General features: G+C 63.4%; 1 protein-coding gene across 2 annotated transcripts in view; it reads left to right on the top strand.

Annotated features, from left to right (window-relative positions):
- Positions 1-13,877, top strand: part of TIAM1 (TIAM Rac1 associated GEF 1) — a 131,829-nt gene that overhangs the window by 88,470 nt on the left and 29,482 nt on the right. For both annotated transcript variants that reach the window (XM_084873529.1, XM_084873530.1), the window contains exons 5-10: positions 3,548-3,720; positions 8,153-8,377; positions 10,369-10,554; positions 11,357-11,503; positions 11,912-11,986; positions 13,083-13,253. In XM_084873529.1, the coding sequence (XP_084729655.1) occupies positions 3,548-3,720; positions 8,153-8,377; positions 10,369-10,554; positions 11,357-11,503; positions 11,912-11,986; positions 13,083-13,253 (977 nt within the window). The remainder of the gene's footprint in view (positions 1-3,547; positions 3,721-8,152; positions 8,378-10,368; positions 10,555-11,356; positions 11,504-11,911; positions 11,987-13,082; positions 13,254-13,877) is intronic.

Raw genomic sequence — 13,877 nt, 5'->3', positions numbered from 1 at the left:
AACTGTCATTTTTCAGGTGGAAACAGAATAGAATGTCGTTAACCTCACAGGGTTCAGCTCCTGCTCAGGTTGCCTAAGCCACCCCATGTTTGTGAAAGTCACCGTGTTAGCGTCACACGGAGCATTACGTGAGCGTGGACAGACCCGTTCACACGTGCTAGTGTATGTCTCCCTCTTCTCATTCGTTACCACCGTACATTTATGTCGTTGTTTTGCATGTAGTTTTGAGCGTGTGCACAGCTGTCTGCACGTGCTCAGTAGCACAGACACTGGGACGCGTTCTGAGCTCGGTTTCCCCCGGCCCCTGTCTCAGTGAGTGTGGGTCAGCTGGCCCAGGGCTGGGTGAGGGGGGTCGGCCTGTGCGGAGGACAAGCCAGGAACAGAGACCTGGGCTCAGCTGTGCGGTGCACACACCAGACCGGGTGACCCTGGTTCCACCCGTGGTGGTTGGTGTGGGACCCGCCAGTCCCAGAGGCTCAGCGGTGCGGGGTCTGGGTGGCCCACGGCTCCTGGGCCAGCCACTGCTTCCAGGCTGGGAACAGGAAGGAGAGGTTATTAGACAGTCGGTCTTGCCTCACGACCCAGTGACCCACAGGGGCCACGTCTTGAGCAACAGGAGCTCTGCCCTCCCACCTCCCGGTCAGGCCCCCGCTGGTGTGGCAATGCCTGGCTCACGGCCCGCTCCCTCTGCCTGTGGCTCAGGGTTCAGAACATCGTCTGGTCGGGTGGTCCAGCTGGCCCAGCGGCAGGCCCGCATTCCAGCGGAAGAAGGGACGGGAGGGTGCTGCCCGCAGGCGGCCTCGTCTGCCTCCTTCCATCGGAGTGAGTCAGGCTCGCTGCAGGGAGGCTGGTACGGGGCCTCACTCCAGGGGTGTGTGCGTGTGTGTGTGTGTGTGTGTGTGTCCCTGGAGCACACAGCCTCCACCGAGGCTCCCGGCTGTGTGTCCGGCTGCTGCCGCTGCGGGTGGAGCCGCCTTCCCTGCCATGGCCAGTCCTCCCACTCGCACGGCTCCCCTTCCTGGAACGCCTCCTCACATCCTGGTCTCGGATCAGTCTCCGCCCCAGGGGGTCCATGTTGGCACAGAGAGCGGGGTCCTGGCAGCCACAGCGTTTTCTGTGGGATGGGAAACGGCGTGACACGGGGACATGACACTTAGAGTTCTGTGTAATGACACACCCTGTCCGCGTGCATGCAGAGTACATGCAGAGCGCATGGGGAGCACATGGGAAGCGTTGAGCACGTGTGCACAGGGGGTGTCGAACTCGGGGGACATTCTGTCCGCTTTCCCTTCGGAGAGCGGCTGCCCCTCGCCGCCGTGTGACCCTGTGCCCTGATTTGGAGGCGCCACAGGGTCCCGTCCCAGGGGCCGGGCCATGCCGTCCGCTCTGGCCGAGATGACAGGGAGGGCCCCCTCCTCCTCCTTCTCCTCCTCCCCCCCCCCTCCCCCAGCTGCCCGCACCTGCGCACGCGGCCTCGTGCTCTTTCAGACGACTTATCACTGGTTTTATTCTTTTTTACTGAAATAACATTTTTATTGATTTCAGAGAGAAAGAGAGAGAGAGAGAGAGAGAGAGAGAGAGAGAGAGAGAGAGAAACATCAATGATGGGAGAGAAGCATGGATCGGCTGCCTCCTGCACGCCCCACACTGGGGATGGAGCCCGCAACTGGGCATGTGCCCTGGTTGGGAATCGAACTCTGTCCTCCTGGTTCACAGGTCGATGCTCAGCCCCTGAGCCGCGCCGGCTGGTCATGGTTGGTTTTGTTCATTGGTGCTGAGTTTTTAACAGCTGGTCAGAGGCCCCTGCTCCTGCTCCCCGCTGGTCACCTGAGGGCCTTTCGGGGCTGTGCCCATCCCTGCTAAAGCTCGGAGTTTGGGGGGGGGGGGGCGTGTTAGCGTTGCTGGAACGGAACACCACACCCTGGGGTGAGGTTCTCGCACTCCTGGGGCTGGAGGTCCGAGGGCCAGGGCAGCCGCTTTCCCCTGAGGCCCCCTGGCCCTGCAGGGTCTCCCCGGGCCGGCCCCGCGCCCGTCTGGGTCCAGATCCCCTCTCACAGGCAGCTGTTGTGTTGCGTGGGGACCCCACGTGGCCTCACTTCCCCGCAGTTACCTCTTAGAGTCCCCACTCTGGTTCAGACCCTCCACCTCGGGGAGGACTCAGCACAGGGCCTCGGGGATGGCGTTCGGCCTGTGACGGGCCCTGGAGCTGGGCTCATGGGCGCTTCCCACTGACCCTCCCCGCCACCGGGAGCAGTGCCAGGCGCTGCCTTTCCCTGGGGCGTGGGGGTGCCGTGTGCCTCTGGGGTCCTGGCGGAATGAGGGATAAGGAAGCCGGGGCGGCGGTCAGGGCACGGCTCACCGGCCTGGGAGGAGGGAGCCTTCCGCTCAGGGTGATCCCGCTCCGAGTGACATGGTCCTCCTGGCGCAGAGCCACCTTCGCTGCCTCCTTCCCGTTCCCTGTGCGGCCTCCTGGCGGCCCCGCGAGCTCAGCAGCCTGCCTTCCACGCGGAGTTAAAACGCAGGGCAACTGGGCGTGGGGGGGGGGGGGGGGGCAGAGACTCCCCGAAGGTTCTTCCACTTTAGGCAGAAAGTTAATTAGAACAGAGACTTCACTTGGAATTGGTCCCGGGAGTGTCTCGGCCGCCGGAGCAGCTTACAGGGGCCCCTCAGGAGGCGCAGGCACTGCTGGCCACCGGTGTGTGCCGCTCAGCGCGGCCGCACGTCTTTTCACTTTTGCTTTGTTTTATTGTTTAAAGTGCCTCGCGTGGTCTCGACATCGGAACAGGCGGTAATGGAGGAAAGGCCCGATTGTAAACAGGTGGAAAGGCTGTGAGCACAGCGGGCGGGGAGACCAGGGGTTCAGTGTGCCCCCAGGACTGGGGCCCCGCAGCTTTCCGCTCTGGGCTCAGCCTGAGGCCAAGGCTGCCCCTCAGGTCTGCTGTGCCTGCTGCCCGCCCGCGGGGTCACCCCGAAGGGGACGGGGGCGGGGCTCGCAGAGGGGCGCCGGCGGTTTCCGGACAGTCCGTGGCTGTGGGCCCGTCCCCGCCCCTGCCCACGGGACGCCCGCAGCGCCCCTCCCTCCCATACCCCCCGCACACACCGGCACAGCAGGTGGAAAAGACCCGGGACTCCAGCCCTCCCCTCCTCCCCTCCTCTGGCCCCGAGGCCGGCACAGCACACGTGCTCCCCGAGGACCGGGCCCGGGGGTGTTTCTCCTGACGCTCTCGGGGCAGGGTCTCTGGTGGGACCGCAGGCTGCCCGTCCTGGTGCAGGGCGGGCCACGTGCGGGCCACGGGGCCGTGGACATGGACATGTGGAGCCCTCAGGCCCGGTGCTCCCAGGAGGATGTTGTGTGACAGACAGTCTAAGGCCAGACGGCGATCGGGAAGCCTCCGTGGCTGCAGGAGGGCCCATGTGGCCAGAGGCTGCGGTCTGGACCTTGGCCGTGCTCAGGGCCACAGGCTGGGCCGTCCCGCCTCCTGGGTCTCCCGCAGCACCCGCCAGCGCCCCGCACGGCACCCACGGCCACCCTTTCCCTCTGCCGCAGGGTGCATGCTCCTCTTCTACGACAGCGACGGCCGCTCGGGCATCGAGCCGGGCAGCGTGCCCAAGCACGCCGTGTGGGTGGAGAACGGCGTGGTGCAGGCCGTGCCCGAGCACCCCAAGAAGGACTTCGTCTTCTGCCTCAGCAACTGCCTGGGCGACGCCTTCCTCTTCCAGGTCAGTCCTTAGGCCCGCCCTCCGGGGTGGGGTCACCTCTGATTCCCGATGGAGACCGGTGACCAGCCAGAGCGGCTCCGGAGCTCCGGGGCAGGGGGTGAGCCGGAGCACCCATGCGGCTGGGTGCGGGGAGGTCTCCCTGTGGTGGGCACAGCTCTTGAGAAGAGGGGTCCGAGCCCCGTCATGGAGCCGGGATGTGAGCTGTGGGTGTTCCCTGTCACATGTCTTCTAAGACCCTCCTTCAGCAAAGCAGCGACGTAGCCACTACATCCGTCCTCTCCCGCCTCCTCAGACCCTGTGCCTGGCGCTCTGGCCCTGTGGCTGGAATTGTATTTAGAAACGCTGACCCTCCAGCGGCTGCGAGGCCGGCGTTGGCTTCTGTCGGGAGCCCCGGGCGTGGGCTCGCCGTGGTGCGCTCACAGGACTTCCTGTTAGGATGCTTGTCAGGGACCGTCCTTCCCTGACTTCATCATCAGGACCCGCTCAGCCTGCACTCTGCTTCCCGTGAGCTGTGCTCAGGCGGCTGCCAACACTGGGAAGTGCTCACGGTGTTTACATGTCACCCTGGACGGGCACCGGGGGGCTCCGTGCGTGGGCAGGGCTGGCAGGGACGGGGGGAGAACGTGGGGGTGGACGGGGGACACGGAGTGAGAGTACCCCACGCGGGAGAGAGCGGGACGAAGGCCCGGGAGAGAGGGAGTTACTTCACTAGGTGTCGGGGTTTGGGCCCTAACGCTATTTCTGTTTGGGACATTGAAGTAATAAATATGACAGAGTGGTTTTGTTTGTGGACAGAGAAGAAACCTGTTACTCTTTCTTTAACGTGTGACATAAAACATGCCTAAGAAGAGGGCACAGACATGAACGCACGGCTCCACCGAGTCCCGCAGAGTGAGTCTGTGACCCCACACGGGCTGAGTACAGGCGTGTCCGGCCGCGTCTGAGCGCCCTCTGCCCCCGGGCCGCGTGCAGCCCGTAGCGGGAAGAGCGAGTGCCCTTTACCTTCGGGGAGGAGGCTGGGTTCATCGGGAAGGTCCTCCTTCCTCCTGCGCCTCGAAGGTTAGTCCTGCTGGGTATGAAACTCGGGATTGGCAGTGTTCCTTCACAGCCTGGACAGTCCCCGCTGCCGCCATCTGGCGCTGTGGGTCCCCGCGAGCCGTCAGCTGTCACTGACGGGATCCCTGCTCCAGACGGGGACTCCCCTCCTTTCGCTCTGGGAGTTTTGTCGCTTGTCGTCAAACAGTGGGATGATCATCTGCCTGTAACCGCAACGATTGATTTCTTTCCGTTCGTTCCATCTGGAGTCGTGGAGCTCCTTGCATGTGTAGGTGTGTGTTTGTGTGTGTGTGTGTGTGTGTGTGTGTGTGTGTTTTAAATCACACGTGTGAAGTTTTCAGCCGTTATTTCTTCAAGTAGCTTATCTGCCGTGTGCTGTGCTCCTCCTCCTGGGGTCCCATTGTGTTAATGTCGGCACAGGCTCTGTTCCCGGTTCCTCGTTCTTTTCCTGTTCTGTCCCGGGACTGGGCCTGGGTTGCCCGTTCTTCATTCCTCAGCCGGAATCTGCTGTCCAGCTCCTCAGATGACGGTTTCGCTTTGCTTACTCTACATTCCACCTCCAGAGTTTATATTTAAAAACAATCTTGGTTTAAATTTCTCTATTGAGCCCTCACCGGGGTGGGTCAATGGACTGAAGGGTCTTGACCTGTGGACTGAAGGGTCCCGGGTTTGATTCTGGTCAAGGGCACAGGCTCAGGTTGCAGGCTCCATCCCCAGTAGAGGGTGTGCACGAGGCAGCCGATCCATGATTCTCTCTCATCACTGTTGTTTCTATCTCCCTCTCCCTTCCTCTCTGACATCAATAAAAAAAAAAAATTTCTCTGTCGATATTCTCTATTTGGTGAGATATTCAACATCTTTAGACACGATCTTCTTTCGTTCTTTGAAAATCCCCCACGTGGTCGGAGTGTCTAGGTCCCCCGTAAGGTCTCTCTCAGGACTGGTTCTCTGACGGCGGCTTGCCTGGGCAGGTGCTGCCCTCTGCTGTTTCTGTCCAGTAACAGCAGCGCTGTCCTGCAGGCAGCTCCGTGACCGAGCCCTCGCCATGGCAAACCTCTAGGGCAGTGGTTCTCCACCTTCCTGATGCCGCGACCCTTTAACACAGCTCCTCACGCTGTGGTGACTCCCAACCATAACATTATTATTATTATTTTTAATACATTTTTATTGATTTTTTTACAGAGAGGAGGGATTTTTATTGATTTTTTGTAGTCATCGATCAGCTGCCTCTTGCACGCCCCCTACTGGGGATGTGCCCGCAACCAAGGTACATGCCCTTGACCGGAATCGAACCCAGGACCCTTCAGTACGCAGGCTGACGCTCTATCCACTGAGCCAAACCGGTTTCGGCCCATAACGTTATTTTCATTGCTACTCCATAACGGTGATTTTGCCGCTGTTATGAATCGTAATGTCTCTGTGTTTTCAGATGGTCTTAGGCGACCCTGCTAGCGGTTCTCAACAGTTACGAAGTAGCAGCGGAAATACGTTAAGGCTGGGGGTCACCACAGCGTGAGGCGCTGTGAAAGGGCCGGCGTCGGGAAGGTGGAGGGCCGCTGCTCGGGGTGTGCGCGGTGTGAGCCGCACTTGGTGTCGCCGCCAGCGCGTTGGGCTGTGTTGGGCTCTAACCTGTTGGTGTAGACGGTGACTGTGGCGTCACACCGCTGCCGCCTGGTGGGCGCTGGTGTTTCTCACGCCGATGGCAGCGGCTTTTCTCGGCTCGGGGGGAGCCCGCCCTGGGAATGTTTCCACGTGGACTCTCCGCCATGGCTGGTGAGGGAGCAGCGGCCGCGCTCAGGACGTTCTCCTCCTCTCCCCTCCTCACCGAGAACAAGCACAGGCGTCCTCACCCCTCCTCACCCCTCCTCACCCCTCCTCTCCCCTCCTCACCCCTCCTCACCCCTCCTCTCCCCTCCTCACCCCTCCTCACCCCTCCTCACCCCTCCTCACCCCTCCTCTCCCCTCCTCACCCCTCCTCACCCTCCTCACCCCTCCTCACCCCTCCTCACCGAGAACAAACACAGGCATCCTCACCCCTCCTCACCCCTCCTCACCCCTCCTCACCCCTCCTCACCCCTCCTCACCCCTCCTCACCCATCCTCACCCCTCCTCACCCATCCTCACCCCTCCTCACCCCTCCTCACCCCTCCTCACCCCTCCTCACCCCTCCTCACCCATCCTCACCCCTCCTCACCCCTCCTCACCCCTCCTCACTGAGAACAAGCACAGGCGTCCCAGAAGAGGCACGCACTCAGTTTGAGCCTTTATAAAGGCAGTTTGCTGAAGAGCATTTTGTTTTCAGAGTTGAGCTGTCAGCAGGTGAAGGGTATATACGTTTGTTGGGGATGCGCTCTCTCTGTGCCTACATTTTAAATTGATTTTAGAGAGAGAAACACCAACCGGGTGCCTCCACACATGCCCGACCGGGGACTGAACCCGCAGCCGGGGTACGGGCCCTGACCTGGGGTCGAACCTGTGACCTTAGCTGCACAGGATGCCGCTCGACCAGCTGAGCCACCGCGTCCGGGCGGGTTGCCTCCTGTGTGCCCACGCCCTCCTGTGTGCCCACGCCCTCCTGTGTGCCCACACCCCGGTCACAGTGCCTTCGGGTGCCTCCTGTGTGCCCACACTTTGGTTATGGTGCCGGAATTTGTGTCCGAGAGGACCCGGGGCGCTCCCAGGAAACCACCCTGAGGGGCACGGTCAGCGAGGGGAGCTGTGGGGGGAGCGGATGTGCAGGTGAACACGCTGGCGGCCTCACAGGACACGCCTGTCTCACAGGACACGCCTGTCTCACAGGACATGCCTGCCTCACGGGACACGCCTGCCGTGGGTGCGTGAGGATCCTGGCTGTTAGAAGCGCAGCGCTGACCGCAGCGTGGCCAGGCTAGGTTTCCGTGTGTGACTCGTGTGCCGTTACGTGTCACTCACATACGGTGCGACTCACAGCACTGGCTGTGTTTTCACAGCCTTTACATTTGCTCTAAGTCACTCTGAGCGCGTAGTTTTAGAGAATGCTGTGAACTCAGCACGTAGAGTGAGGTTCTCCCTCTCCTTACTGCTCCCATCCTCACCCATCCTCACCCCTCAGAGCACACGGCTCGGCTGGTCTAACTGGGTGTTTGGTTTAGTTCCTTTTACCCACATTTCTCATGAACACACTTAGCTGTTTCTCACCTGACTTTGGATACCACCTCCTGACTTTGTCACGATGGACGGGTGCTTAGCTGCAGACATACAGAGGCTCCTCCCTCATCCTTCCCATCGTATGTGGGAATTTGGATGAACTCTGATTAGGCCTGGCCCATCGGGAAGTGCCCGTTCCAATGGCCTAAGATGGGTCTGTTTCCCTGCCCGCCCCTCCCCTCCCCCGCAGACCACCAGCCAGACGGAGCTGGAGAACTGGATCACCGCCATCCACTCGGCCTGCTCGGCCGCGGTCGCCAGGCACCACCACAAGGAGGACACGCTCCGCCTCCTCAAGTCGGAAATCAAGAAGCTGGAGCAGAAGATCGACATGGATGAGAAGATGAAGAAGATGGGCGAGATGCAGCTGTCCTCCGTCACCGACTCTAAGAAGAAGAAGACAATCCTAGATCAGGTGATCACTCTCCCTCTAGAGCACATGTGTCAAACACAAGGCCCACGGGCCAAATCCAGCCCGCCAGACCTTGCAATGTGGCCCGCACCGCGCTGTCATCACTGCACTCCGCTGTCAGTTTATGACATTGTCAGTTTATGACTGTTCAGTAAACCATTCGGCCCGTGATTTAGGCTGGATTTTAGATTTTGGCCCCTTCTCTGATTGAGTTCGACACCCCTACTCTAGAGACTCTCACTCTCCTGGGTCAGGTGACTGCCCTCCTGGGTCAGGTGATCGCTCTCCTGGGTCAGATGATTGCCCTGGATCAGGTGATCGCTCTCCTGGGTCAGGTGATCGCTCTCCTGGGTCAGGTGACTGCCCTCCTGGGTCAGGTGACTGCCCTGGGTCAGGTGATTGCCCTCCTGGGTCAAGTGACTGCCCTCCTGGGTCAGGTGACTGCCCTCCTGGGTCAGGTGATCGCTCTCCTGGGTCAGGTGACTGCCCTCCTGGGTTAGTGATCACTCTGTGTTTAGACTTGGGTGGGATCCTGAGGTCCTGAGTGGTTCTCGGCTCTCTCCTCTGCCTGCCTGTGGCCTCCACCCACCTCTCAGTTCTTTATGGGGCAGTTTCCTCGCTGTCACTCGTGGTTGGTTGTCAGGAGCTGAGGGAGCAGCGTCAGTCGGGAAGGAGGCTGGGATGGGATGAAGCCAGCCCTGGTGTGTGCTGGGCGTCTGGCCTTGGGGGGTCTGCACCCCGTCTGCACATTACCGGGTGGACGGGCTCAGCGAGGGGTCCATTCTGGATGCCTCGATAAACTGAGGATTCTAGGTTTAGGGGGTGTAGAGTGTGTTTTTTCTTTTTCTTTCTTTTTTTAAATGTATTTTTATTGATCTCAGAGAGGCAGGGAGAGGAAGAGAGAGATAGAAACATCTGTGATGAGAGAGAATCATTGATCAGCTGCCTCCTGCACGCCCCACACTGGGATGGAGCCCACAACCCGGGCCTGTGCCCTGACTGGGATTGAACCTGTGATCCCCTGGTGCCTGGGTTGACACTCAACCCGTGAGCAACAGCTCCTGGGTCCAGTCTTATGCTTCCATGATCCTATTGAGATGTCCCATCAGCTTTTTTTTTTTTTTTTTTTTTTTTAAATATATTTTATTGATTTTTCACAGAGAGGAAGAGAGAGGGATAGAGAGTTAGAAACATCGATGAGAGAATCATCGATCAGCTGCCTCTTGCACACCCCCTATTGGGGATGCGCCCGCAACCAAGGTACATGCCCTTGACCGGAATCGAACCCGGGACCTTTCAGTCTGCAGGCCGACGCTCTATCCACTGAGCCAAGCCGGTCCCGGCTTGATGTCCCGTCAGCTTTAGGGGCTCCAGTCTTAGCTTCCATGATCCTATTGGGATGTCCCATCCGCTTTAGGGGCAGGTCTTATTTTGCCCTAAACCACGGGGAGCTTCTGTGGGCTCGCTCAGGGGGCCTCAGTCCCCAGGGTCTGGGTCGGCCCCATCCCAATCTCCCCTCCCCCGCCCCCCGTCCTCCCTCTCCCACCCGTGCCCACACCGCGGGGTGTTCGCTCTGCTCCTCTGCTCACCCCTTTCCTCTCCTCGTCTCCTATGAGAAGCCGGCCCTTCTCAGTCACCCAGTTCCCAGGGCTGAACCCCGTTTCACCTCCTACTCCTGGTTCACGCCTTGAGCCAGCATGGAGGCCCCTGTAACGCTGCAAACGTGAGCCCACCCGGGCACAGGCCCCGGGACGTGTTTCCGTGTCTTCCTGAATCCACGGCCACGTCTGTGCAGAGACCCCGCAGGCTGTGAACACAGTCCCTGCCCCCAGCGCTGGCGCCCGAGAGCGCGGGGCCCCTCTGCGCCCCCCGAGGAGGGCACCGGGGCTGGGGGGAGTGTGTGTGTGTGTGTGTGTGTGTGTGTGTGTGTGTGACGCCGGTGCAGGTCGGAGCCGTGACCGGCTTCCCGCCCCCCGTGCCCCCTGTGCCCGCAGATCTTCGTGTGGGAGCAGAACCTGGAGCAGTTCCAGATGGACCTGTTCCGCTACCGCTGCTACCTGGCCAGCCTGCAGGGCGGCGAGCTGCCCAACCCCAAGCGCCTGCTCGCCTTCGCCAGCCGCCCCACCAAGGTGGCCATGGGGCGGCTGGGCATCTTCTCCGTGTCGTCCTTCCACGCCCTGGTGAGTGCCCGCCGGCCGGCCCGGGAGGGTGCGCTGAGGGGGGTGGGGCGGTCAGGTCCAGCCGGGAGGAGGGTGTGGGGCGGGGGTCTGTCCAGCCGGGAGGAGGGTGTGGGGCGGTCAGGTCCAGCCGGGAGGAGGGTGTGGGCGGTCAGGTCCAGCCGGGAGGAGGGTGTGGGGCGGGGGTCTGTCCAGCCGGGAGGAGGGTGTGGGGCGGTCAGGTCCAGCCGGGAGGAGGGTGTGGGCGGTCAGGTCCAGCCGGGAGGAGGGTGTGGGGCGGGGGTCTGTCCAGCCGGGAGGAGGGTGTGGGCGGTCAGGTCCAGCCGGGAGGAGGGTGTGGGGCGGTCAGGTCCAGCCGGGAAGAGGGTGTGGGACGGGGGTCAATGTCCAGCCGGGAGGAGGGTGTGGGGCGGTCAGGTCCAGCCGGGAGGAGGGTGTGGGATGGGGGTCTGTCCAGCCGGGAAGAGGGTGTGGGACGGGTCAGTGTCCAGCCGGGAGGAGGGTGTGGAGGTCGGAGGAAGCGGAGCAGAAGGGACTGAGCCCGGGTCTTGGCCATGTGCTCGCTCCCCGTGGGGCCTCTGGGCGGTGTGTGTGTGTGTGTGTGTGTGTGTGTGTGTGTGTTGTGGGGGGACGGGGTCAGTGTCCTGCGGGAAGAGGGTGTGGAGGTTGGAGAACGCGGAGCAGAGGGGACGGCCTGCGGGGATTAACCGGCCCCGCGGGAGCCGCCGTGCCACTCCGTGCCCGCCGCCCGCTGCCCGCCGCTCCGTGCCCGCCGCCCGCTGCCCGCCGCCCTCCCGTTGCCCAGGTGGCGGCCCGCACCGCGGAGACGGGCGTGAGGCGGCGCACACAGGCCATGGCGCGCTCCACCAGCAAGCGCCGCAGCCGCTTCTCCTCGCTCTGGGGCCTGGACTCCACCTCCAAGAAGAAGCAGGGCCACCCCAGCATCAACCAGGTGGGCCTGGGGGCCACGTGGGGCGGGGTCCCCCTCCCTCCCAGTGCTCCCTCCCAGTCCCCCCTCCTGGTCCCCCCCCCGTCCCGGTCCCCCTCCCTCCCGGTGCTCCCTCCCAGTGCTCCCTCCCAGTCCCCCCTCCTGGTCCCCCCCCTCCCGGTCCCCCTCCCTCCCGGTGCCCCTCCCAGTGCTCCTTCCCGGTCCCCCTTCCCGGTCCCCCCTCCCGGTGCCCCCTCCCGATCCCCGCTCCCAGTCCCCGCTCCCGGTCCCCCTCCCTCCCGGTGCCCCTCCCAGTGCTCCCTCCCGGCCCCCCTCCCGGTCCCCCCTCCCGGTCCCCCTCTCTCTCGGTCCCCCTCCCTCCCGGTCCCCCTCCCGGCCCCCCTCCCGCCCTCACCGCCGTGTGTGCCGCAGGTGTTCAGCGAGGGGCCCGACGCCGCCAAGCAGGCTCTGGAGGAGGCGTTCGACGACACCGTCCCCGACGGCAAGGTAACGGCGTCTGTCCCCCAGGCCCCCGGGCGCCCCTCCCTGTGAGAGCGGCACATCCCTCTTTTAAAGGCGGCCGCAGGCCCTGGAGCCCGCGTGTGGGGTTCGCGTGGCCCGGGAGGCCTCGGGCCGTTGGGGGAGAGCTCCGTCCAGTCTGGGGAACTGGAGACCGGAGAGGGGGCCGTGTGGGGGTCAGCGTGGCCCCGGAGGCCTCTGGGGGAACTGAGGCCGGAGCGGAGGTCGCGCCCTGGTGACCCCGTGTTCTGGGCCTCGGTGAGGAGTGCCCCTCCCCCCACGGGGGCTCGTGCGGCCCCACTAGGTGGCAGGACCCTCCTGAGTGAAGGTTCTTCTTAGACGCGCGTCCGGCTGGAGCGTGTTCGGGGGCTCTTGGGCCTCTGACTGGAGAGTAGCAGCGTTGGCTGGTTTTAGGCCCCGTAGTGAGGCCGCCGCCACTCGGTGGGGGTGCTCTGGTGAGGCCGCTGTGACCTCGCGGGTGCCCGCCTCCCGTTCCCTGGGCTCCTCGCCTTCCAGCCCATGGCCCTGAGCTCACGGGGCCCTGAGTTCGATCGGCCCTCCTGCGGGGGCTCTGGGCTGAGCCTGGCATGGTTGATGGGAGGACCAGTGTCTGAGCTGAGCCAGTGGGTGGGTTAGGCTCCTTCCTCCCCTCCTCCCCTCCTCCCCTCGCTACTTTCTTCCTCCCTCCCTTCCCTCTTCCCTCCTTCCTTCCTTCCTTCCTTCCCTCTCTCCCTCCTTCCTTTTGTTCCCCTCCCTCACTCCTCCTCCCTCTTTCCCCTCCTTCCTTCCCTTCCCTCTTCCCTCCTTCCTTCCCTCCCTCTCTCCCTCCCTCCTCCTCCCCTTTTCTTCCCTTTCTCTGGTTTCTTCTAAGTTTCCAGCCTCCCATTCCTGCATGCCCGTCTGGGATAGGCCAGGTGTGAGGTCTGGGGACCACACCCCCAGCAGCAGCGCTCCTTCCTGGGTGCTTCTTCCCCCACAGGCACCCTGCCCCCCCCCAGCCGCCGCCGCCACTGGGCCCTTCTGGGGACTAGGAGGCCCCGTGCCCGGGGCCGGAGGTCACGGTGGCTGACGGCTCCCGTTGCAGGTGGAGAAGGAGATGGCCCTGCCCAGCCCCCACCAGCAGAACCCCGACTGCGACATGTGGGCCCACGAGTACTTCCCGCCGTCCTGGTTCTGCCTGCCCGGCAGCCGGTCCGTGCTGACGGTTGTGCGGCCCGGAGACTCCGCCCGGGACACGCTGGAGGCCGTCTGCAAGGTGAGGCCCAGGCCACTGCCCAGGCGGCGATCAGGCGGGGGCTCCCGCGAGGCCGGTCCCTGTCCAGCGGCTTCTGTGTGCTGTGTGAGCTGCTGGGTCAGGGCCATGGCGATGCGAACCCCTTTCTCAGACTCAGGGGAAGACGGAGGCCTGGCCCTCGAGCTCGGCCAGAGTTTGTCGGGGGCGGTGTCTCCTGGCCAGTCAGTCCCTGCCGCCGCCGGTGGGGGGGAGGGCACCTCCCTGCCACGGCCCTGGGCAGTGATGGCGGCGTCCGCCGGCCGGACACGCTGACCCCCGGCTGCCAGCTCACGGTTCACGCCTCAGGCCCGAGGGCGGACGGTGACCGCAGGCTCCCAGCAGCGGATTCCCGTTCGCAGGACCCCACGCGGTTTCCCGTCTCGGGGGGCACTCTGTCTCCCTTCTGGCCCGGGGTTTCCCGAGGACAGACCGGCGTGGCCCTCGCAGCTTCTAGCTCCAAGGCCAAGGCCGTGCTCGCTTCCCGCCCACACGGCCTCCTGGGCTGTCTCCTGACGGAGCGCAGCCCGTGCTCCGTGAGCAGCTGGGGTCTGGGCTCAGCGGCCGCGTTTGGGCCGGTGAACGCCGTCACCCCGGAATCCGGCCGCC

This window comes from Pipistrellus hanaki (assembly GCF_964339955.1).
Source record: "Pipistrellus hanaki genome assembly, chromosome: 2".
NCBI lineage: Eukaryota > Metazoa > Chordata > Mammalia > Chiroptera > Vespertilionidae > Pipistrellus > Pipistrellus hanaki.
Note: the sequence above shows the minus strand (reverse complement) of the source record. Positions and strands in the feature narration are given on the sequence as shown.